General features: G+C 38.1%; 2 protein-coding genes across 3 annotated transcripts in view; both read left to right on the plus strand.

The window, feature by feature from the left end:
• The first annotated feature begins 735 nt into the window (after window positions 1-735).
• On the plus strand, window positions 736-3,977 carry POLR2K (RNA polymerase II subunit K). Of its 2 annotated transcripts, none has more exons than XM_032609897.1 (4): window positions 736-834; window positions 1,502-1,570; window positions 1,916-2,008; window positions 2,666-2,865. In XM_032609897.1, exons 2-4 carry the CDS (start codon window positions 1,510-1,512, stop codon window positions 2,686-2,688), a joined length of 177 nt encoding a protein of 58 aa, XP_032465788.1. In that variant the 5' UTR covers window positions 736-834; window positions 1,502-1,509; the 3' UTR covers window positions 2,689-2,865. The 2 variants fall into 2 exon arrangements, with proteins under 2 accessions (XP_032465788.1, XP_032465787.1); XM_032609896.1 differs by having other exon boundaries at window positions 762-838; window positions 2,666-3,977.
• A 103-nt stretch (window positions 3,978-4,080) lies between these two features.
• Window positions 4,081-24,753, plus strand: part of SPAG1 (sperm associated antigen 1) — a 97,363-nt gene continuing 76,690 nt past the window's right edge. Inside the window, exons 1-5 of the mRNA XM_032609889.1 lie at window positions 4,081-4,209; window positions 6,094-6,296; window positions 7,458-7,599; window positions 9,347-9,506; window positions 21,707-21,832. Coding sequence (XP_032465780.1) covers window positions 4,163-4,209; window positions 6,094-6,296; window positions 7,458-7,599; window positions 9,347-9,506; window positions 21,707-21,832 — 678 coding nt within the window. The 5' untranslated portion in view covers window positions 4,081-4,162. The remainder of the gene's footprint in view (window positions 4,210-6,093; window positions 6,297-7,457; window positions 7,600-9,346; window positions 9,507-21,706; window positions 21,833-24,753) is intronic.

Below are 24,753 nucleotides of genomic sequence, written 5' to 3' on the forward strand. Positions count from 1 at the left end.
TAGCTGCCCGCAAGCCCACCTGTGCTTTAAAACGAGTAAAAGGAGGGGGTTACAGGGATGACGGGAGAGAAAGGGGCAAAAAGCAAAAACGAAATGATTCTAAGGAAGGATTGGGGCGGCTGCTCCACTGCCCCGGCACAGGTATCAAACGACTGTAAATGCATAATCTGAAAAGTGCTTTTCTACGTGGAAATCAGCGGTGGAGCCGATTCTTCTACGTTCCTCGTTGTAACGGTCAGCCTAGGATTCCACGAGCACTTCACTTGGGTTTCTCTTCTAACCCTCTGCCCTTCTGGAAAAGTGTTATTTTCTACCGACTTCATATGTCAGAGAAACAAACCTCCTTCGACTTGAGGAGCTTCTAAAACGCTTTACTTCCCTGAAAAGTGAAAACAGGTGAGACTGAAACAAGCATTTTTGTCCGGAGTCTGAAATACAGAAAAAGCAGCCGCTGGGCTTCCCTGGTGGCGCAGTGGTTGAGAGTCCGCCTGCCGATGCAGGGGACGCGGGTTTGTGCCCCAGTCCGGGAAGATCCCACATGCTGCGGAGCGGCTGTGCCCGTGAGCCATGGCCGCTGAGCCTGCGCGTCCGGAGCCTGTGCTCCGCAACGGGAGAGGCCACAGAAGTAAGAGGCCCGCGTACCGCAAAAAACAAAAAACAAAAAAACCAAACCAGTTTCAACACCTGTAATCAATCCGGCTTTCTCTGCCACACCTGGGGCGGAAGGGGCGGAGACTCCGCTTGCGTCATAAGCCAGCGCCGGAAGTTGGCTGCCATACAGCGGCGAGGCGGAATCTGTTCGGAGCAGCAGGGAAGTTTCTCCGTGTTACGTGTGTAGGTAATTGGCGGATTGGGGGGTGGGTATTTGGGCCAAAACTGGAAAGACGCTAGGGGCTAAACAGGTCTGGTGTGGGGTTAGAGTTGGGAGAGACTGGGGATAGAGTCGATGCTGTTAGGCCTTTGCCTCTTAAGCTGTTGGGTTGTTTGCCTCTTTAGCTTTTGGCGTTTTAGCCGTTGGGAGTTATTTCTTTGTTCTTCCCTTATCTTCGGTTCGCATGTTCTCCTGTTGAGGGATACAGTTTTTTGGTAATCTCTTGCTAAAGTTTGGAACTTGTGTTAAATGAAGACGCGAGCTTTGCAGTCAGATCTAAATCTCTGACTCGTAACAGATGAATAATCCTGCCCAAATTAACTTCTTTAAACCCCAGTTCCTTCATCTGTAAAATAAGAGTAATACCTCCTAGAATTGTTGTAAAGATTATAATGAAGTAGCATGCATAATTGAAATGACATATGTAAAGTGTTTATTATTGTGTCCAGTTTGGGGGTAAATGCACAATACGTTGTTTTTTTGTTTCGTTCTTTAGACCCACCTATAGGATTTGAAAAAAGCACAGATTAGGAATTGGGACCTTTTTAGCTTTCTCCGAGAAACATGAGGCCTGGTTAGATTTGTGAGGACGCCATTTGAGATATTAAATATTTGAGTCTGTGATTTCAGGGACAACAATGGACACCCAGAAGGACGTTCAACCCCCAAAGCAGCAGCCAATGATATATATCTGTGGAGGTAAGAGTAACACAAAAGTAAGAGTATTTCACCTCAGTTTTAAAAAAATTATTGCATTTATCTTTGGCTTAAATGAGTCATCTTTAAAGTTAGAAAGCAGAACAACTTTAACAATCTTAAAAAAAAATCCTCTTATTAAGATTTCATTTTCTTTCCTAGGAAAAATGCCACTGTCTTTTGTCTGCCACTCTTTTTCTTTCTCCCTTAATATGTTGGTAATGGCAACATACCCTTGAGACTGAGTATACTATATTTTAGTGCTTTGGGTGAAAAGTATGGTTAAGATAATTTGCTCGTCTGTAATATTTCTCTTTTAGGCATTGAATAAACGTGTTTTGTTTCTAGAATGTCACACAGAAAATGAAATAAAATCAAGGGATCCAATCCGTTGCAGAGAATGTGGATACAGAATAATGTACAAGAAAAGGACTAAAAGATGTATCCTTCTAACTAAGCTTTATGACTATGAGATAAGAGGAAGTGAAAAATAATGCATGGTTTGATAGTCAAAGACTAATTTCTGGTAAAAATGGTAACAACTTGGATTACTTACCAAAAAAACAAAAGGCATGATTAGCATTTTCATGGACCAGTACTCCAGTGTATAGACATATACTAAATAATCTAAATACTAGTTGATTTTGGCTTTCATAAGTGTATTTTTTCAGGGATTCTGTATATAAGTACTCATTCTTGAGCTTCAGTTTATGGGCAAACTAAATGATACAAGGAGAAATACAGATATTGAGTTTGTATGCTACCTAATGGAATAAGTGAGGCTTACAAATTAGCTGAAAGACTGAGAGTAAATTGTTATGTAATAACTACCAGTGTTTTTTAGATCACTAAATTATCACTTTTAACACTGCTTTAGTGTTTCTTGGTGCATTGGTCTCTTGTATCATGGGGGGGCTAATAATTAAAATAGTTTATTTTTTTAGTTCATTTCTAATTATAGTAAATAGTGAACTTCATTCTTTTGTGCATTTTAGATTAAATAACTAGCTTATTGCAAAGAGAAAGTGACTTGGAAGTATTAAATTTTTAATATAATTTTGAAGTACTTATTTTGTCCTTAACTCAGTTTTTGTATAGTGGTGGTTTTTGATGCTCGATGAAAGATGAAATACAGAGGAATGTCTTCATTTGGATTTGGATTTGCTATTAATGTTGTCATATAGCTTTTGATTAGTGTACTTTATGAATACAACTATATACACATGATTTCATTTTAAAAACCATATTGTACTTAGGTATCTATTAATAGCTTATATAAAGATAGTTTTGTTCAGTTACATGGTTTGTAATTTAATTTTATCGTATATGTAATCTGACACACAATGAAGGTTAAAAGTGATTCCCCAAACTACACTTTAATCAAAACCTAGAATCATCTGGGGCCCTTGTTAAAAATGAAGTTTGCTAGGGCCCTTTAAAGGTCTGATAAGTAAGTTCCTAGGAAACCACTGTTTTACATCACCAATTGTTTGTAAACTCTCCAGCGTCATTTTGTATAGAGTATACCAACGCACTTACTATCAGTGTGCATACCTCATTTTGAGTTATAATTTATTTGTTAACTTGGCATAGGTCTTTCTTTATTTGTATATAATGCTTGACAGTTTTTTAAATCTTTGGCAAGGGAAAAGAAACTTTAATGATTGCTTTCTCTAAGGCAAAATCAACCCCAAGTAAAGTAGATGAAGCAGACTATTAAGGCAGGTGCAGTTTCCCAGGTGTAATCATTAAGGTAAAAAACTCTGCTTTCAGGATATAGAAAAAATAGGAGTTGGTTTACACTAAATTGGATGAATGTTTAAAGCTTTTGCCTTGATAGGGATGTGGATGCTCAGATACTCCATCTGTTCCAGGATTCGATTAGATATATTTCAACTTTGTTAATAGTTTTGTGTGTCTCGCACATTGAAAGTATTAACTGTGCAACTGTGCCGTTTAAAAAAGAAAACAAAGCATTGTTTCTACTACCATCCTCAAATATTAAGTTCTGTAAATTTATTATGTGCTATACAAAGTACTACCATACTTAAGATTTTTAAAGAGTGCTTCCTTGGTCCAGGTTTTCCTGGACTGTGGCTTTCATAATTTTGTAATTCTGCCATGTTCCTTTTTTTTTTTTTTTGTGCTATGCGGGCCTCTCACTGTTGTGGCCTCTCCCATTGCGGAGCACAGGCTCTGGACGCGCAGGCTCACTGGCCATGGCTCGTGGGTGCAGCCGCTCCGCGTCACGTGGGATCTTCCCAGACCAGGGCACGAACCCGTGTCCCCTGCATTGGCAGGCAGACTCTCAACCACTGCGCCACCAGGGAAGCCCTGCCATGTTCTTTCTTGAGCTGGTCCTTTTTGTACAAGAGTCCCAATAAATATCTCTTTATGACAGCCTCCTAAACCACAACTCATTGGGTAATGTTGCTCTTAACTATTCTAATTTCATCATAGGTCCTTTGTGTATCAATAGTTTAATTGAATACTGTTATTTGGTTAACTAGACAGTGGTTTAATGGGAAAAGTATTAACCACTGGAACTCAAGACCATCGTTTCAGTTACCTCTTCGTGTCCCCATCATCTATAAAATGGATGTAATTTTACCTCTTGCCTACCTGGACAGTTTTAAGAAAAGGTAAAATAGATATAAAATTGCTTTTAAAAGATCCTTTTGAATAGTACTCTATAAATATAAAAATCAGTAAATCTGAGCTTGAAGCTAATACATAACTTGTCCCCTACTAAACTGCTTACCAGTGGCTGTAAACATGCAGGTCCATCAAAAATATCAATACACGGAAATTGGTTCAAATCCAGCGCTGCTACTCAATTACTGGCCAGTTTATTTCTTTTGACTTCAGCTTGTCAAAGTCAAGGAATTAATGATAGTTCAGTGCTTTTGGACTCTGAAGCTATCTTCAGAGATTGAAGTTAATGACATTCAAAACTAGTAGATGAAATCATAAATGACCAATTTTAAGAAGATTAAAATATCACATAAAGTGAGAAAGTGTAAACTGAGAACATGTAAAAACAAGTTGCCTCCTTACGTGTACAAATACATGCACATCCATCCACCCTCCACCCTCTGCCCAGACTTAAAAGATTACTGGGTCTGTTCTGTGGGAATGGACAATATAGGGACGGGATGGTGGGAAGCCAGTTAGGGGCCACCTGTAAAAGTTCAGGCTAAGAGTAATGGTGGCTGGGCCAGGGTAGGCGTAGAGGGAGTGAGAAGTAGCTGGTTGTGAGATATGTTTTGAAGTTGAATAGGACTTACTTGTGAATTGGTTAGTACTTAGGAGCACAGTAAACAGTATGGACTTCGGCAAAAGGCTTTGGGTCCGTATTCCCAGAGTGTCCCTTGTTCTATGTCAGTGACTACCAAGATTCACTTTCCTTATTTGTAAAATGGGCATGAAATAATAGCACCTATGTCAAAGGTTTGCTGCAAGATAAAATTAAATACTCCATAAAAACTCTTAATCTAATAACTGTTAACACCATTACAGAAAGTATTAGCATTTTCTGCACAGGTGCTTGTATCAGTCTTAGGATTAGTCTCAGTTACTGGTCTTGCTGTTTTCCATACTCTTTAGCTTGCTCATTGTAGAGTCCTAACCGCTGGACCACTAGGGAAGTCCCAGCTTGCTCATTGTAAGATAGAAATTGCACAGCACTGTCTTGCTGAAAATTCTTAGTAGCTTCCCATTTTGATAAAACGAAAACTATTGGGAATAGTATATTTGGTAATAGTATAGACTCCTTTCCTGCCTCTGTCACCACTTCAACCCACCTCTCAATCTTGGTTTTAAGGAGATGTTTGCAGTTCCTTAAGCAGATAACAGACCTTTTTGCCTGTGCTCCTGCCTTTCTCTCTGCCTGAAATGACCTGTCTTGTGTTCTTCCCCAGTGTCAGAATGCCATCTAGTTTTCTGTATTATTGTGGGGAAGTCCAAAACTATTCTTCCTAATGCTTTGTATGTGACCTGTTTTCGCTCTAGAAACTTAGAATTTGCTTTGCCAGTGTCCTGAAATTTTGCAGTTTGTGCCTTGGTATGGGTCTGTTTTCCTTCCCTGTTTTGGTCACTTGGTGGGTGCTTTCAGTCTGGAAACTCAAGCTCTTTAATTCTGGAAAATTTTCTTGAATTGATAACTTCCTACCCTCAGTATTCTCTCTAGATCTTTTAAATCTAATATTAGACCTAACTTTTTCATCTTTTTCGATTTCCTTTTTCTTCTTTATCTGCTCTGTGAAAGATTTCTTCAACTTTACTTTCTAATCCATCTATTAATTATTGGACGCAATGTCTTTATGAAGATGATAGTGGTAATTTTCATTTGCCTGCATAGTCCATTTCCTTTGAGTTAGTTTTTATCCTGCTTGTTTATTCAGCATAATTGTATATGTACATAATTGTAACCAGAAAAAAACCAAAGTGTGCGTGAAAAGAAAATTACAGGGCACGTGGAATTGCAACTCTTATTTCTCGGCTAACGTTCTTCTGTTCGGGTGAAGCTGGGTCTGCAAGGCCAATCAGCCGGATGGCAAACCGGAGACTAGCCTGTCATCACTCAGAGGCCCTAATCCCCGCCCCCGGCGGTCCGCCGCAAGCCCTCGGGTGCCGGAGTGGGGCGGGGCGACACGCCCCTCCTTGGTTACGAGCCGCGCGACTGGTGGTGTGTGGCTGGGGCTTCCGCAAGGCTTGGGGTCTGAACTAGGTGAGTATCTGCAGGCCAGGAGTAAACTACGTCTCTATATCGCAATCCCTTCCTCTGGGAGCCGGGGTGGAAGACGGACCCGGAGGAGCAAATGCGCTATCGGACTGCAGTTGGAGGGATGTCCTTGTCGGCCGGGGCAACAGCCTGGGGGCCTTCTGTTTCTCGGGGCTGACGGTGGCGGATGTTGGGGCAGAGCGGCAACGCTGAGGTGGTGGTGCGGCGGGGAGGTTCCCGGGCTCTGGCGGCGGCCACCGGTCCTTGTGAACAAAGCAGAGGAATGGGGAGAAGTTTCGTAGAGTCCTAAAGTGCCCCTTGACCGTTGCGGGTTGGCTGTAGAGCTCCCGGATCTCAGGCAGTCCCTGACCCGCGCTGTACATAGAAACCGTTGCTACTGCTGGAGGATGCCGTTTCCTTCCGGTCTCTGGCTGCAGGTGGCGCCCAGCCCTGTGGATGCTGGAAAGAACGTGCCTAGGTGGAAGAAAACCATTTTTCGTGTTACTAGCCCATTGCAGTTTGTGCTGGAGGTATTACTGATATACTGATTAGGAAGTATGGGAAATGGATGTGGATTAGGACGGTGGAGAAGAAATTAACGCCAATTAGGACCAAAGTTTTCTAATCAGAGGCAAAGAAATTGCAAACAGATGTGGAAGAGTTCTAAATAGAGCAAACAAAGTATTGTATGACTTATTTTTTGGAGTTTGAGAGTTAACGTTTAGTGGTCTTGAGAATCTCTCCTACCCACCCCCCCACCAAGTGGTAGTTTTCAAAAAGGATTCTCAGAAACGTTGAAACAGTGTTCAGAATAAAATTCGCTTGATTAGGTAAGAGGTGTCTTTATCATTTCAAATGTTTTTCACCATATTTTATTCAAATCATAAAATCTCAGGGGCTTCAAGATTCTATTGGCAGGCAGATTCTTAACCACCACGCCACCAGGGAAGTCGGTATATAGTAATTTAGCCCGATGAATGTTAACTGTTCTTATCAGGGAGAGAGAATTTACAATGAGTAGCTTCCTCCTCAGAAGAAATACTCCATCTCCTTTTCTATGGAAATGAAAAATAAATATTACAGAAGCACCTAGATGGTTACTACTATCCAAATTGAGTATTAATGTATATATTAGATTCATAACTATTTTCCTACACTATATTTCAGCCATGACTGCCAAAGATTATCCATCATTGTGGGGCTTTGGAACAACAAAAACATTTAAAATACCTGTTGAACATTTGGATTTCAAGTATATTGAAAAATGTTCAGATGTTAAACACTTGGAAAAAATTCTTTGTGTGCTCAGGTAAGCATTTAAAAATCATATCACGTTTCAGTTTGCCAATTTTAATTATATTGTTGACTTCTAAAATTCAAAGCTACGTTAGAAATTTTGGAGCAGATTTTCCAATATTGAAATTGTTGTTTTTGTCCATGTTAGGTTCCAAAATAGTGGTTTCAATCCTGTGGTTAGTTTGGCGGGTTCTGGCTAGATCTACTTCCAGCACAAGACTTAGGCTAATTAGTATCCAAGAGGGCATTTTTCTTGCTTTCTGGCACTTTCTAGGAACCGGTAAAGCAGCCGTTAGGAGGCACCTGCTTATGCTGATAAAGTGCTTTGGCACTCTCCCACTTCACACTATCTGCCAGCAAAGGTGGGTGACTCACTGGGAGCCGTCGCATGGGGGATGGGGTGGGGGGGACCCCAGAAGTCAGGGAATCAAGGCCTTTTCTGGGTAAGAGCCCTGTGGCTGTGATTGTCAAACTTTAATATTTGCCAAACATGGTGGTTAGAAAATGCAAATTTGAGGGCCCCACTCCTAGAGATTCTGCTTCAGGAAATCATGAGTGGAGCCCAGGAATGTGTTTTTAATGAGCACACTGGCTGATCAACATGCGGTTGGTCAAGGGAACTCTACAAGAAACACTGCCCTGTGGCCTACCGACCTGTGCCACCTGTTTGGGGTTTTTTGAGGGTTTGTCATTTGGAGGATCGCCTCATTACTGCAGAAGCACTTGTGAGCACAAACTGCCCATTTCCGGGACATCAATAGTATTCCTTTTGCTCGGCAGTGGTTCTCTCTTTTCTTTCCTCTGATGCCCTTCCTTACTGCTGTGTCCTTTCCTTTTTCTTTCTCTTTTTTTTCCTTTTTCTTTCTTATCACCTTTAGCCTCCTGTCCTTCCTAAGCATCCCTGCTTGTCCCCAGCCAGTGTTGATGTAATAGCCTCATCATATCATTGTTTTCCCTCTCGCTTTTCTCAACATATAAGAACGTTTTCATTTTTATTTGATTAAAGACTAAAAGAAAATGCGAAGTTTATGGGGTGAAAGAGTTTGAAAGACATTTTATGAATAGCCTAATTAAATTGTATTGACTTGGGATTATTTTTTTAATTTACTTTGAAAATGGGATTTATTTTTATTTTTCTAAAAATTTAGAAGTAAACAGATTCACAAGAATGGGGAAAAGATTGATTTTCCTTAAAAAAAAAAAGCAAAAGAGAACGCATGTCTCTGTATAACTAAGGAAGGAATTCTGTTCCTTGAGTGGTTGAATTTAGAGGTGTGTTGTTCTAAACTGTTCTTCTGCCATTTTCTTCCTATCCCTTTGGGGGGAAAAAGAAAATGAGCTAGAACAGTAACTCCTCATTGGAAAGTAAGTCCAAAGTCTCACTCTTTGCCTGTCTCTAATAATGAATTTCCATTTATAAGTTTAAAATTACCTTATATGCAAAATGAACATATGTGTGCTAAAGAGGAGAGAAAATGTTACCTATTCAACTTTTAAAGTGTGTGATGGAAATTGATGTCTTCTTTGGAGCTCCTTTTTCCCCCTTCATCGCAGTACTCCATAGATTAGCATGTGAAAGTGGAGGTTGCTCTAATTGAGGACGGTGAGGGGAAGGCAGCAGCTCAGCCTTCATCCTCATTTGGGGCAGACTGTGAGATCTCTGTGGAACCCCTGGGCTCCATGGAACCCAGCTTGCAAACCACTGGTCTATATGATCTCTAAATGAAGTGGTAACTCTAAAATTCTGAATTTTTTAAAAGGTCTGGTGAGGAAGGATATTATCCTGAACTTACTGAATTTTGTGAAAAGCGCCTTTCAGGCTTGGCTCCTGGAAGTAGAGCTTTGAGGAGAGAGAAACCTGCAGCAACAGCAGCCAGTTTCACAGCAGAAGAATGGGAAAAAATTGATGGTGATATAAAGGTATAGAGTAACATCACTTTTTGTGACATTGTTGTGGATATATATCTACTTTACTTATCTGAAATCCTAGGCTTCCTTTTTTTGTCAGTAAAGGGCTTTTAGTAGTAATTACTTAGGTGGTACTGGCTACTTCTTACACCGAGGAGAATATTGTGAATGTGTGTGTGTGTGTGTGTGTGTGTGTGCGTGCGTGTGTGTATGTCTGGATTTGTTGGTGGGGGGTGGGGAGGGCATGCTCATGTATTTTATTTTTTTTATTTTTTTAACATAAATTTATTTATTTATTTGTTTTTGGCTGAGTTGGATCTTTGTTGCTGTGCGCAGGCTTTCTCTAGTTGCAGTGAGCTGGGGCTACTCTTCGTTGCGGTGTGCGAGCGTCTCATTACAGTGGCTTCTCTTGTTGCGGTGCGGAGACTCTAGGCGTGCGGGCTTCAGTATTTGTGGCACATGGGCTCAGTAGTTGTGGCTCGCGGGCTCTAGAGCGCAGGCTCGGTAGTTGTGGTGCATAGGCTTAGTTGCTTTGCGGCATGTGGGATCTTCCCGGACCAGGAATTGAGCCCGTGTCCCCTGCATTGGCAGGCAGATCCTTAACCACTGCACCACCAGGGAAGCCCTGCACATGTATTTTAAATGACTGAATAATATCCCATCCTATGAAAGGAACATAATTCAGTCAGCATCTATAAATAGTGTTATGTTCGTTCATAATTTTTTTGTACCATCCTGGTTGTTTCCTCGGGATAAATTATTAGAATTCAAATTACTTGATCAAAGGCTCTAAATATTTTTAAGGCTGTTGAAACACATTTCTGTGTTCTCAGGAAGTTGTACCTTTGTACTCTCCCACCAGCAGTGTGTAAGAATGCTCACTTCAGGTACTCTTCACTTGAAACCGTAATCATTCTTTACATTTTAAAGTCAATTAAACAGTTAGAAAATGATAGTACGTAGTGTATTGTTTGTTTACTAGTATCGTTAAATTTTTAAAAATCTGTCACTTGAATTTCGTATTTTGTTAATGACCTGTTTCTGTCTTTACTGATTTCTTTTAATCAGCTTTATTGTTATTATTCACATTCAATAAAAATTAGCTATTTTATAAAACAAACAAATGTATGCAACAAAGCAGAAACAGACTCACAGACATAGAGAACAAAATAGTGGTTACCAGTGGGGAGAGGGAGGAAGGAGGGGCAGGATAGGGGTAAGGGATTAAGAGATACAAACTACTGTGTATAAAATAAATAAGCAACAAGGGTGTACAGCACAGGGAAGCAGAGCAATTCTTTTGTAATAACTTTAAATGGAGTATAATCTATAAAAATATTTAATCACTATGTTGTATACCTGAAACTAACATAATATTGTATATTAACTATACTTCAATTTTTTAAAAATTAGCGATTTTATGGTAATTTCACTGAGTTTTGACAAACTGCATTTGCTGTGGAATATTTCCATTATCCCTAAAAGTTTTGTTTTGCCCCTTTGCAGTCAGTGCTGACTCCATACCCTGGCTCCGGGCAACTGCTGAACTGCTTTCTATCATTATAGATTTGCCTTTTCTAGACTTTCATATAAATATAATTATATAGTGTATCTTCTTTCATGTCTGGGTTCTTTCACTTAGCATGATGCTTTTGAGATTTATCTATGTTGTTGCATGTGTCCACAGTTCATTCCTTTTAATTGCTGAGTAGTAGTGAATTGTATGGATATCTCACAGTTTAACCATTTACCCATTGATGAACAAATGCCAAAATGTTTTCCAAAGTGGCAATCAATCCTGCCAATAATGGATAAAAGTTCCAGTTGCTCTATATTGTGGTCCATACTTAGTATTGTCAGGTTTGTTAATTTTAGCTATTCTATTAGGTATATAGTGGTATCTCATTGTGGTTTTCATTTGCGTTTCTCTAATAACTAATGATGTTGAATGTCTTTTCATGTACTTATTTGTCATCCATATATCTTCTTTTGTAGAGTGTCTTTAAATCCTTTGTCCATTAAAAGAAATAGATTTTTTGTGTTCTTTATTGAGTTGTAAAATACACGTCTTTCATGTATTTTACACACAAAGATACATCTTTGCAAATATTTTCTGATATTGTGTGGCTTGCCTTTTCATTTTTTTAACAGTACCTTTGAAAGAGCAAAAGTTTTTACTTTTGATGAAACCGATTTTTCTTTTTATAGTTTGTGCTTTTGTGTCCTATTAAGAAATCTTTGTCTAATTCAAGATCCCTAAATTTTCTCCTCTGATTCTTCTAGAAAGTTTATAGTTTTAGCTTTTAAATATACGTCTAAGATCTGTTTCATTTTTTAGACACACACACAAATATATACATACACACACATACATATATTTGTACATACTAATATGGATATCCAAAAGTTCATGTGTCATTTAATGAAAGATTATCCTTTCCTGATTGAAATTCTTGGTACCATTATCAAAAATCAACTGACCATGTATGTTTAAGTCTATTTCTGAACTCTCTCTATTCTGTTCATCAATCTAAATGTGTGTCTTTACACCAGTACTCCATTGTCTTGATTACAGTAAGTCTATTTTTTAATTTTAATTTTATCAACATATTGGAGTATAGTTGATTTACAGTGTTGTGTTAGTTTCAGGTGTACAGCAAAGTGATTCAGTTATACATTTTTATATATATTCTTTTTCAGATTCTTTTCCCATATATGCACTAAGTCTTGAAATCAGATAGTGCAAGTCTTCCAACTCTGTTCTTCATTTTCAGAGCTGTTTTGGGTGTTCCAGGTCCTTTACTTGCGAATTTCTCTCTCTTTTTTTTTTTTAACCTCTTTATTGGGGTAAAATTGCTTTACAGTGGTGAGTTAGTTTCTGCTTTATTACAAAGTGAATCAGTTATACGTATACATATGTTCCCATATCTCTTCCCTCTTGCGTCTCCCTCCCTCCCACACTCCCTATCCCACCCATCCAGGCGGTCATAAAGCACCGAGCTGATCTCCCTGTGCTATGCAACTGCTTCCCACTAGCTATCTACCTTACGTTTGGTAGTGTATATATGGCCATGCCTCTCTCTCACTTTGTCACAGCTCACCCTTCCCCCTCCCCATATCCTCAAGTCCGTTCTCTAGTAGGTCTGTGTCTTTATTCCTGTCTTACCCCTTGGTTCTTCATGACATTTTTTTTTCTTAAATTCCATATATATGTGTTAGTGTATGGTATTTGTCTTTCTCTTTCTGACTTACTTCACTCTGTATGACAGACTCTAGGTCTATCCACCTCATTACAAATAGCTCAATTTCATTTCTCTTTATGGCTGAGTAATATTCCATTGTATATATGTGCCACATCTCCTTTATCCATTCATCCAAAGATGGGCACTTAGGTTGTTTCCATCTCTGGGCTATTGTAAATAGAGCTGCAATGAGCATTTTGGTACATGACTCTTTTTGAATTATGGTTTTATCAGGGAATATGCCCAGTAGTGGGATTGCTGGGTCATATGTTAGTTCTATTTGTAGTTTTTTAAGGAACCTCCATACTGTTCTCCATAGTGGCTGTACCAATTCACATTCCCACCAGCAGTGCAAGAGTGTTCCCATTTCTCCACACCCTCTCCAGCATTTATTGTTTCTAGATTTTTTGATGATGGCCATTCTGACTGGTGTGAGATGATATCTCATTGTAGTTTTGATTTGCATTTCTCTAATGATTAATGATGTTGAGCATTCTTTCATGTGTTTGTTGGCATTCTGTATATCTTCTTTGGAGAAATGTCTATTTAGGTCTTCTGCCCAATTTTGGATTGGGTTGTTTGTTTTTTTGCTATTGAGCTGCATGAGCTGCTTGTAAACTTTGGAGATTAATCCTTTGTCAGTTGCTTCATTTGCAAATATTTTCTCCAATTCTGAGGGTTGTCTTTTGGTCTTGTTTATGGTTTCCTTTGCTGTGCAAAAGCTTTGAAGTTTCATTAGGTCCCATTTGTTTATTTTTGCTTTTATTTCCATTTCTCTAGGAGGTGGGTCAAAAAGGATCTTGCTGTGATTTATGTCATAGAGTGTTCTGCCTATGTTTTCCTCTAAGAGTTTGATAGTTTCTGGTCATATATTAAGGTCTTTAATCCATTTTGAGCTTATTTTTGTGTATGGTGATAGGGAGTGATCTAATCTTATACTTTTACATGTACCTGTCCAGTTTTCGCAGCACCACTTATTGAAGAGGCTGTCCTTTCTCCACTATACATCCCTGCCTCCTTTATCAAAGATAAGGTGACCATATGTGCGTGGGTTTATCTCTGAGCTTTCTATCCTGTTCCATTGATCTATCTTTTTGCTTTTGTGCCAGTACCATACTATCTTGATTACTGTAGCTTTGTACTATAGTCTGAAGTCAGGGAGCCTGATTCCTCCTGCTCCATTTTTTGTTCTCAAGATTGCTTTGGCTATTCGGGGTCTTTTGTGTTTCCATACAAATTGTGAAAAATTTTTTTCTAGTTCTGTGAAAAATGCCAGTGGTAGTTTGATAGGGATTGCATTGAATCTGTAGATTGCATTGGGTAGTAGAGTCATTTTCACAATGTTGATTCTTCCAATCCAAAAACATGGTATATCTCTCCATCTATTTGTATCATCTTTAATTTGTTTCATCAGTGTCTTATAATTTTCTGCATACAGGTCTTTTGTCTCCTTGGGTAGGTTTATTCCTATATATTTTATTCTTTTTGTTGCAATGGTAAATGGGAGTGTTTTCTTGATTTCACTTTCAGATTTTTCATCATTAGTGTATAGAAATGCCAGAGATTTCTGTGCATTAATTTTATATCCTGCAACTTTACCAGATTCATTGATTAACTCTAGTAGTTTTTTGGTAGCATCTTTAGGATTCTCTATGTATAGTATCATGTCATCTGCAAGCAGTGACAGCTTTACTTCTTCTTTTCCGATTTGGATTCCTTTTATTTCCTTTTCTTCTCTGATTGCTGTGGCTAAAACTTCCCAAACTATGTTGAATAAGAGTGGTGAGAGTGGGCAACCGTGTCTTGTTCCTGATCTTAGTGGAAATGGTTTCAGTTTTTCACCATTGAGGATGATGTTGGCTGTGGGTTTGTCATATATGGCCTTTATCATACTCAGGAAAGTTCCCTCTATGCCTACTTTCTGCAGGGATTTTATCATAAATGGGTGTTGAATTTTGTCAAAAGCTTTCTCTGCATCTATTGAGATGATCATATGGTTTTTCTCCTTCAATGTGTTAATATGGTTTATCACATTGATTGATTTGTGTATATTGAAGAATCCTTGCATTCCTGGAATAAAACCCACTTGATCATGGTGTATGATCCTTTTAATGTGCTGTTGGATTCTGTTTGCTAGTATTTTATTGAGGATTTTTGCATCTATGTTCATCAGTGATATTGGCCTGTAGTTTTCTTTCTTTGTGACATCCTTGTCTGGTTTTGCTATCAAGGTGATGGTGGCCTCGTAGAATGAATTTGGGAGTGTTCCTCCCTATGCTATATTTTGGAAGAGTTTGAGAAGGATAGGTGTTAGCTCTTCTCTAAATGTTTGATAGAATTCACCTGTGAAGCCATCTGGTCCTGCGCTTTTGTTTGTTGGAAGATTTTTAATCACAGTTTCAATTACAGTGCTTGTGATTGGTCTGTTCATATTTTCTTTTTCTTCCTGATTCAGTCTTGGCAGGTTGTGCATTTCTAAGAATTTGTCCATTTCTTCCAGATTGTCCATTTTATTGGCATAGAGTTGCTTGTAGTAATCTCTCATGATCTTTTGTACTTCTGCAGTGTCAGTTGTTACTTCTCCTTTTTCATTTCTAATTCTATTAATTTGAATTTTCTCCCTTTTTTCTTTGATGAGTCTGGCTAATGGTTTATCAATTTTGTTTATATTCTCAAAGAACCAGCTTTTAGTTTTAGTGATCTTTGCTCTCGTTTCCTTCATTTCTTTTTCATTTATTTCTGATCTGATTTTTATGATTTCTTTCCTTCTGCTAACTTTGGGGTTTTTTTGTTCTTCTTTCTCTAATTGCTTTAGGTGCAAGGTTAGGTTGTTTATTCGAGATGTTTCCTGTTTCTTGTGGGCTTGTATTGCTATAAACTTCCCTCTTAGAACTGCTTTTGCTGCTTCCCGTAGGTTTTGGGTCGTTGTGTCACCATTGTCATTTGTTTCTAGGTATTTTGTGATTTCCTCTTTGATTTCTTCAGTGATCACTTTGTTATTAAGTAGTGTATTGTTTAGCCTCCATGTGTTTGTATTTTTTACAGATCTTTTCCTGTAATTGATATCTAGTCTCATAGTGTTGTGGTCGCAAAAGATACTTGATACCATATTAATTTTCTTAAAATAACCAAGACTTCATTTGTGACCCAAGATATGATCTTTCCTGGAGAATGTTCCATGAGCACTTGAGAAAAATGTGTATTCTGTTGTTTTTGGATGGAGTGTCCTATAAATACCAATTAAGGCCATCTTGTTTAATGTATCATTTAAAGCTTGTGTTTCCTTATTTATTTTCATTTTGGATGATCTGTTCATTGGTGAAAGTGGGGTGTTAAAGTCCCCTACTATCAATGTGTTACTGTCGATATCCCCTTTTATTGCTGTTAGTATTTGCCTTATGTATTGAGGTGCTCCTATGTTGGGTGCATAAATATTTACAATTGTTATATCTTCTTCTTGGATCGATCCCTTGATCATTATGTAGTGTCCTTCTTTGTCCCTTGTAATAGTCTTTATTTTCAAGTCTATTTTGTCTGATATGAGAATTGCTACTCCAGCTTTCTTTTGGTTTCCATTTGCATGGAATATCTTTTCCCATCCCCTTACTTTCAGTCTGTATGTGTCTCTAGGTCTGAAGTGGATCTCTTGTAGACAGCATATATATGGGTCTTGTTTTTGTATCCATTCAGCCAATCTGTGTCTTTTGGTGGGAGCATTTAGTCCATTTACATTTAAGGTAATTATCAATATGTATGTTCCTATTCCCATTTTCTAAATTGTTCTGGGTTCGTTATTGTAGGTCTTCTCTTGTGTTTCTTGCCTAGAGAAGTTCCTTTAGCCTTTGTTGTAAAGCTGGATTGGTGGTGCTGAACTCTCTCAACTTTTGCTTGTCTGTAAAGGTTTTAATTTCTCCATCAAATCTGAATGAGGTCCTTGCTGGGTAGAGTAATCTTGGTTGCAGGTTTTTCTCCTTCATCACTTTAAATATGTCCTGCCACTCCCTTTTGACTTGCAGAGTTTCTGCTGAAAGATCAGCTGTTTTCCAGTTTGGATGCCTTTTATTTCTTTTTCTTCTCTGATTGATGTGGCTAGGACTTCAAAAACTTTGTTGAATAAAAGTGGTGATATTGGACATCCTTTTCTTCTTCCTGTTCACCATTGAGTATGATGTTAGCTGTGAGTTTGTCATTTATGGCCTTTGTTATGTGGAGGTATGTTCCCTCTTTGCCCATTTTCTGGAGAGTTTTTATCATAAATGGATGTTGAATTTTATCAAAAGCTTTTTCTGCATCTATTGACCATTCTACTTTCTGTTTCTTTGAGTTTGGCTAATCTAAATACCTCATATCAGTAGAATTTTAACTTCAATTTCTACTTGTACATTGCAAGCTTATAGTTATCTAAAATTGGCCTTTTTATATTGATTGTGTATCCTGTGTCTTGTTTAATTCAAACTAACACATTCGTTCTAGTAGCTTTTTTTTTTTTTTTTTTTGCGATATGTGGGCCTCTCACTGTTGTGGCCTCTCCCATTGCGGAGCACAGGCTCCGGACGCGCAGGCTCAGCGGCCGTGGCTCACGGGCCCAGCCGCTCCGTGGCATGTGGGATCTTCCCGGACCGGGGCACGAACCCACGTCCCCTGCATCGGCAGGCGGACTCTCAACCACTGTGCCACCAGGGAAGCCCGTTCTAGTAGCTTTTTTTGTAGATTCCTTGGATTTTCTTTATGGAAGATTATGGCATCTGTGAATATTGAAAGATTTTCTTCTTTTCCATACTGGCTGCCTTTTATTCCTTTTACTTGCCTTATTCCATTGGCTTGGACCTCTAGTACAATGTTGAAATGAGAGCAGATATCTTTGTCTTGTTCCCAATCTTAGGTGAAATCATCCAGCCTTTCATTATGTTACTTTTAGATTTGTATAGATGTCCTATATCAGGTTGAGGAAGTTCCCTTTTGTTCCATGTTTGATGGATGGAGAATTTTTATCATGAATGGATATTGAATTTTGTGAAATGCTTTTCCTGCATTTATTGAGATGAACATATGGTTTTCTTAGTAGTCTGTTAATAAGGTAATTTATGTACACTGTTTTTGAGTGTTATAGTAACCTTGCATTCCAGGATAAACCCTACTCATCATGATGTATCTCTTTCATATGGATTGGATTGCTAAAATTTTGTCAAGGACTTTTTGTGTCTATGGATCATGAGAGATATTGGCCTGTACTTTTCTTGTAATGTCATTGTCTAGTTTCTTAGCAGGGTACTGTTGACCTCAGAGTGAGTTGGAAAGTATTCTCTCTTCTTCTGTTTCCTAGAAAAGCTTGTGTATAATTGATATTATTTCTTCCTTAAATGTTTTCTAGAATTTACCATTGATGCCATCTGGGCCTCAAGTTTTCTTTATTGGTAAGGTTTTAACTATTAATTCAGTTTCTTTAGTAGACTCAGGGCTATTCGGGTTATCTTCAGAGCTTTCTCTCTGTCCAGCTCTCTCCTCTCAGAAATCTTGCCTCCTCAGTTCTTGCAATCTTGGTCTCCCCAAAGTCTGACCTCTGTTCTTTTAAATTCATTGAGACCTAAGACTGTTTCCTTTCCCTATGCTGTAGCCTGGAAACACTAGGCAGTCAGTTTGGAGCAAATGTAGGGTTTACCTCATTTGTTTTCCTTCTTTCCAGAATTACTGTCCTGTGCTACCTGTTGTCCAGTGTCTGAAAACTATTGTTTCATATATCAGGTTTTCTGAAGTTTAGGCAGGAGGGTAAATCTAGTCCCTGTTACTTTGTCAGAGCCAGAAGCTCCTTTATTGACTTTTCTATTGATATGTTTCTTATTTATTTGTAAGAGTTCTTTCCTACATATTTTAATTTTTCCCTCAATTTGTTAATTTGCCTTATAAGTTTTGTGTGTGATGTTTATTTATTTATTTTTATGTAACCACACCTCTTGATTTTATCCTTTATGATCTTTACATTTGTTTTATACTTAGGAAGACTCTGTCTCCACCAGATACATATTTACCAATATTGTCTCATAGTTCCTTTGTGGCTTCATTTTGCTTAAGAAATATATATATATTTTAAACAGACTCTGGGAAAACAAATTTTTTTGGTTTTACTTAATTTTATTCAGCGTATTTTTTTCTGAGGTAAATCATACACTTGAAAACAATTTTGAGTTATATGTATTCTCTAACTCAGAATGCTAATTTTTAAAAACTTTCAGCTTTCTCATTTTGTCATTTTATTGACTTGAGTTTGAAAATTTGGTAATTAATCTACAGGTTAAAATAGCAGTTCTTGTCCAGCGGTCTTTGGCTTTATTTTCTGAGGGGTAAACAGCCGTTTTAATTGCAGGGCCTGTTTCTTCTTTCTCGGTCAATTCTTAAGTTAGTTTCCTTCTCATCTTTCCTTCATACTTTTCTTGCCACTTCTCCCTCGTTCCCATTCTCTCTCTCCCTTTCCTCCTCTATAATCCTTCCTCTCTCCTTTTACCTTTCTTCCCTTGTTTTTCTTTTTCTCTTCCTGTTTCTCCTGTTTGCCTCCTTTTCATCCTCCCTGCCTCCTATATGGGTAGGACAGTTAATATAGTTTATCCTAGCCCCTATTTGAAGAGTGTCTGACAAATATTAGACCCTCACTATATATCTGCTGAATAATAAATAATAGAATTTCACAGATAATAAGGAAATATCTTACTCAGATTTTTTGGCCTCTGTGACGATTCAGTTTAATAAACATTATTGTAAACCTAGTATATGCCAGACACTGTGCTGGGTTTTTGTGTGTTTTTTGTTTGTTTTAAGTACTTCACCTTTTCTTGTATCTAAATTAAGTTTTTCAGGGAATTTGTTTATTTTATCTAACTTGCAAAGTTATTGGTATAAATTCGTCTAAAACATCCCCTTATTTATTTTAATATCTGTAGAATTATTAGTGACGTACCTCTTTTATCCCTGATACTAGTAATTTGTATTTTTTCCTTTCACTTTCTTTTGACTAGTCTTGCTAAGTGTTTGTCAGTTGTATTAATTTATTTCCAGAAAAACTAGTTTTGGGCTTCCCTGGTGGCGCAGTGGTTGAGAGTCCGCCTGCTGATGCAGGGGACATGGGTTCGTGCCCTGCTCCGGGAAGATCCCACATGCCGCGGAGCGGCTGGGCCTGTGAGCCATGGCCGCTGGGCCTGCACGTCCGGAGCCTGAGCTCCGCAGCAGGAGAGGCCACAACAGTGAGAGGCCCACTTACCACAAAAAAAAACAAAAAACAAAACAAAACGAAAAACTAGTTTTGAATGTTGATTTTCTTTATTTTTCTATTATCTGTTTTATAGATTCCTACTTTTTTTTTTTTTGGTGGTACGCGGGCCTCTCACTGTTGCGGCCTCTCCCGTTGCGGACCACAGGCTCCGGACGCGACGGCTCAGCGGCCATGGCTCACGGGCCCAGCCGCTCCACGGCATGTGGGATCTTCCTGGACCGGGACACGAACCCATGTCCCCTGCATCGGCAGGCGGACTCTCAACCACTGCGCCACCAGGGAAGCCCTAGATTCGTACTTTTATTTTTTAATATTTTTATTTCCTTCTACCTACTTCGGCTTTAATGTGTTTTCTCTCTCTTCATTAGTTTTTTAAGGTAGAAGCTTAAATAATTGGATCTTAAGCCTTTCTTCTTGTTTAAAGTTGTATATTTCTCTCTAATACTTTATCTGAATCCTACAAATTATATGTCATGTTTTCATTATCACTTAGTTCAAATTATTTTCCAATTTCCCATCTGATTTCCTTTTTTAACCCATGATCTCTTTATAAGTGTATTGTTTAATTTCCAATTACTTGGGGATAATTTAAATACTTATTATTACTGAATTCTAGTTTAGGTCTCTTGTGGTCAGATACCATACTTTGTCTAATTTCACCCCTATCTAATTTATTGAGACTTTTTTTGGCCTATGTTCCATGTGCTCTTGAAAATAACATAGAAGTTTTTAATATTGATTAGGTCAAGTTGGTTAATGTTCACATCTGCTATAACATTATTGATTCTCTTTTTGTCCACGTTTTCCCTGTGTCCATTCTACTGTTGATCAAATAGATTCATTTTGGATACTGAGTTTTTCATTTTCAGGATTTCCATTAAATCTTTTTAAAGTTTCCATTCTTCTCCCAAAGTTCTCAATTGTTCATGCATGTTGTCCACCCTCCTCACATATTTACTGTAGCTGTTTGTAAGTCCCTATTTGTTACTTCCAACATCCTTCCACTCTATGAGTCTGCTTCTATTGACTGTGGGTAATGTTTTTCTGCTTCTTTGTCTTTCTTGTTATTTGTATATTTTATACTGACCACTGTATATTAAAAAAATCAGTGGAATCTGAAGTAATTAATATTTAACTACAGAAAGGAGCATGTTCCTTCTGTCAAACTGCTAGAGTTGGAGACTGGGTCAATCTAATCTGTATGTTAAGTTGCAGCTGATGTGCTAAGGTTCTTGATATTAAGACATAGGCTCTGCCCTCAAGGAACTTACAGTGTGGTAAGAGGGACAAACAATAAATAGAGGATTTAAAGTCTATGCTAAACACAGAGGAGGAACACTTTTAGCCCAACCAGGAAGTTCAGAGAAAGCTTGCTGGAAGGGATGATGAAAAAGATCTTGTAAGATAAATAAAGTAGGAAGGGCACCAATGAATGTAGGAAGGGCTCCAATGAATATACTGAACAATACTGAACTGTACACTTAAAAATAGTTACGATGATACATTTTATGTTATTGTATATTTTCCTACAGTTGAAAAAAAAAAACGAGAGGGTAAGAAGGGCATTTCAGGTAGGGAAAAATGGCATGATCAAATTGTCACCTAAAAATTGACCCACAGTAAACTATGATGATGTACAGTCCTTTCTAATGCCTGGTTAATTATTTCAAACTGTATATTTACCTTCTTTTTTCCTCTCTTCTCCTTAGAGTTGGGTATCAGAAATTAAAAAAGAAGATGATAAAATACACTTTCAAGAAAATGAAACATTTCCAGCAATGGAAGATAATTTGCCTCCAGTTCGTGGTTCAACCAGCTATCTTCATGTTGCCAAGGTAGGCCTTTTTGGTGTGGGGTGTGAGTGGTAGGGGGAGAAAGTTGTTTATTAAGAACATTATCTTGATTTAATCAGTGTAGCCGAAGTGTGATGTCTTGTAGGCAGCTGGGGATTTTTTTTCAGGTGATCGTGTGTCATCACCTTCTGGAGTAGGCCTCACCTGGAGATCAAAATCAAACAGTATTTTCATTTGAAGGCTTGCATCTTGAGTTTACCACCTTCCTCATTTTTTCTTTTGCTGTTCTGTCTCTTCTACTCTGACAAGTTTTGATGAGTACTTAAGATCCAATTCAGTGTGTAAGAGTTTCAGGGAGTAATTTCATGTATCCAATAGAGGTATAGAGGGAGTAGTTTATTACACAATTAAGTATGATTTAAAGCATTAAACAGCTGAATTAATCTGTTTAACTGATTAAACATGGATTTCAAGCAGTTATAGATGTCATTTCTCTGTTTAGTGCATTTCTCCCCCCATTTCCAGCCCCTCATTTTTATTCCTCTGAGATTGGTCCCTATTTTGCCATGCAGATCTCTCCTTGGTAACCCATGGCTTCCATAGAGAAGGGGCTTGTTGGAGTTCCAGGTTCACTTAACTTCAAGTTAAAATTGAGCTTCTTGGCATCCACCTGACCCTGATATTATAGAAACCAGCCCTTGTCTCCAGTGGGCTTTCGCTTGGATCACACATTCCATTCCCTCTGCCCTTCTTTTTTTTTTTTTTTTTTTTCTTTTATTCCTATCATCTTTAAGAGGATGCTTACCTAAGTTTCTTCATTTCGGGTTGAGTCATTCTTGTTTTTCTCGTCTCTTCTTTGAGTACCCAGTTTTATTTGAAAAACATTCATAGCTTTTTCATCACTCTGCTCCTTGGTAATTTACCTTCCTGGGTCTTTTTACTCATTAGGAATTACTCAGGTAACTGAGGTACAAAGTAAGTAAGTATAGGAAGGATACTACTGTCTGTAATCAGTGAATTCGTATTTATTGAACATTCCCATTATGTGTTAAGTCTGTGTCCTGAAACTATAACAACAAAAAACATTTGGTCTCTGTCCTCAAAGAGCTTATAGTACAGTAGGAATAGACAGACTAGTAGTACAGTGGTTCTCAAAGTATGGCCCGTGGATGCTGATTGTCCCAGAGATCCTTCTAGGGGATCCAGAAAGTCAACGTTATTTTAAAAAATAATGCTGATGCTTTTGTCTCTTTCACTCGGTTGACATTTGCACTGAGGGTAAACCTGCTGGTGCCTTACCAGGAATCAAGGCAGTGGCACCAACTGGACTAGTGGTCATTGTTTTCTCCACTGCTGTGCACTCATAGTAAAAAATTCCAGTTTAACTTAAAAGTGTCTTTGATGAAACAATAAAACTTTTTTGTCATTAAATCTTGAATCTTGAGGACATATCTTTTTAACATTCTGTGTGTACCAAATGTAAAATAGATAGCTAGTGGGAAGCAGCCACATAGCACAGGGAGATCAGCTCCGTGCTTTGTGTCCACCTAGAGGGGTGGGATAGGGAGGGTGGGAGGGAGTCGCAAGAGGGAGGAGATATGGGGATGTATGTATACGTATAGCTGATTCACTTTGTTATACAGCAGAAACTAACACACCATTGTAAAGCAACTATACTTCAATAAAGATGTTAAAAAAATATTCTGTGTGACAAAATGAGGAGTACACAGAAGGCACTTCACTGTGAAATGAAATATGGTTATCATAAGAAAAAGCACTTGTGTGATTGACCACCAACCGAAATAGCAACTCTTTCCTGGAACAATTTTTACTTGAAGAAATGACTGGCAGACAAGCTATAGTTATTCAGAGTTGAGTTTTGGGCAGACATTTTCTTGGAAATAGTGCAATGGTCTATCACTTCAAAGAAATCAATGAACAGTATTTGTTGCCAGTGCTAAAACCTGAGCTTTCAGGTAGAATTCAGAGTATTTCATATTATTGGGGGCTCTCAAATACCTACTTGTGACAAAAAAAATTTCCCCTTAAGGGAGACGCTTAGTGACTTTTATGATGAGCTCCATGAGGATTTTTTTTTTTTTTTTACTTTTAAACAATTGAGATATAGTTGATGTACAATATTATACAAGTTACAGGTGTTATAACAGTGATTCACAGTTTTTAAAGGTTATACTCCATCTATAGTTATTATAAAATATTGGCCATATTCGCTGTGTTGTACAGTATATCCTTGTAGCTAATTTATTTTATACATAATACTTTGTACCTCTTAATCACCTACTCTGGTTTTGCCCCTCCCCCTCCCCTCTCCCCATTGGTAATCACTAGCTTGTTCTCTGTATCTATGAGTCTGTTTCCTTTTTGTTATATTCACGAGTTTAGTTTTTAGGTTCCACATATAAGTGATATCATATAGTATTTGTCTTTCTCTGTCTGACTTATTTCACCTAGCATAATACCCTTCAAGTCCATCCATGTTGTTGCAAATGGTAAAATTTCATTCTTTTTTATGTTTGTATACACTACTTCTTCTTTATCCATTCATCTGTTGATAGACACTTAAGTTGCTTCCAGATCTTGGCAATTGTAAATAATGCTGCTGTGTACATTGGGGTGCATGCATCTCTTTGAATTAGTGTTTGCATTTTATTCAAATATATACCCTGGAGTGGAATTGCTTGATCGTAGGGTAGTTCTATTTTTAGTTTGTTGAGAAACTGCCATACTGTTTTCCACAGTGGATGCACCAACAGTGTACAAGGATTCCCTTTTCTTCACATCCTCTCTAATATTTGTTATTTATGGTCTTTTTGATGATAGCCATTCTGACAGGTGTGAGGTGATATCTCGTGGTTTTAATTTGCATTTCCCTGACGATTAGTGATGTTGAGCATCTTTGCGTGTGCCTGTCGGTGAACTCCATGAGGATTTTAACAGATATG

This window comes from Phocoena sinus, chromosome 17 (genome assembly GCF_008692025.1).
Source record: "Phocoena sinus isolate mPhoSin1 chromosome 17, mPhoSin1.pri, whole genome shotgun sequence".
In the NCBI taxonomy this organism is placed as follows: domain Eukaryota; kingdom Metazoa; phylum Chordata; class Mammalia; order Artiodactyla; family Phocoenidae; genus Phocoena; species Phocoena sinus.

What these genes read in the sequence shown, in the direction of transcription:
- POLR2K (XM_032609897.1), top strand. Translation starts at nt 1,510, where the DNA reads ATGGACACCCAGAAGGACGTTCAACCCCCAAAGCAGCAGCCAATGATA. An exon ending in AATGATATATATCTGTGGAG is followed by an intron (nt 1,571 to 1,915) that starts GTAAGAGTAACA and finishes TTTTGTTTCTAG; the next exon opens with AATGTCACACAGAAAATGAA. An exon ending in CAAGAAAAGGACTAAAAGAT is followed by an intron (nt 2,009 to 2,665) that starts GTATCCTTCTAA and finishes GTTTTTGTATAG; the next exon opens with TGGTGGTTTTTGATGCTCGA.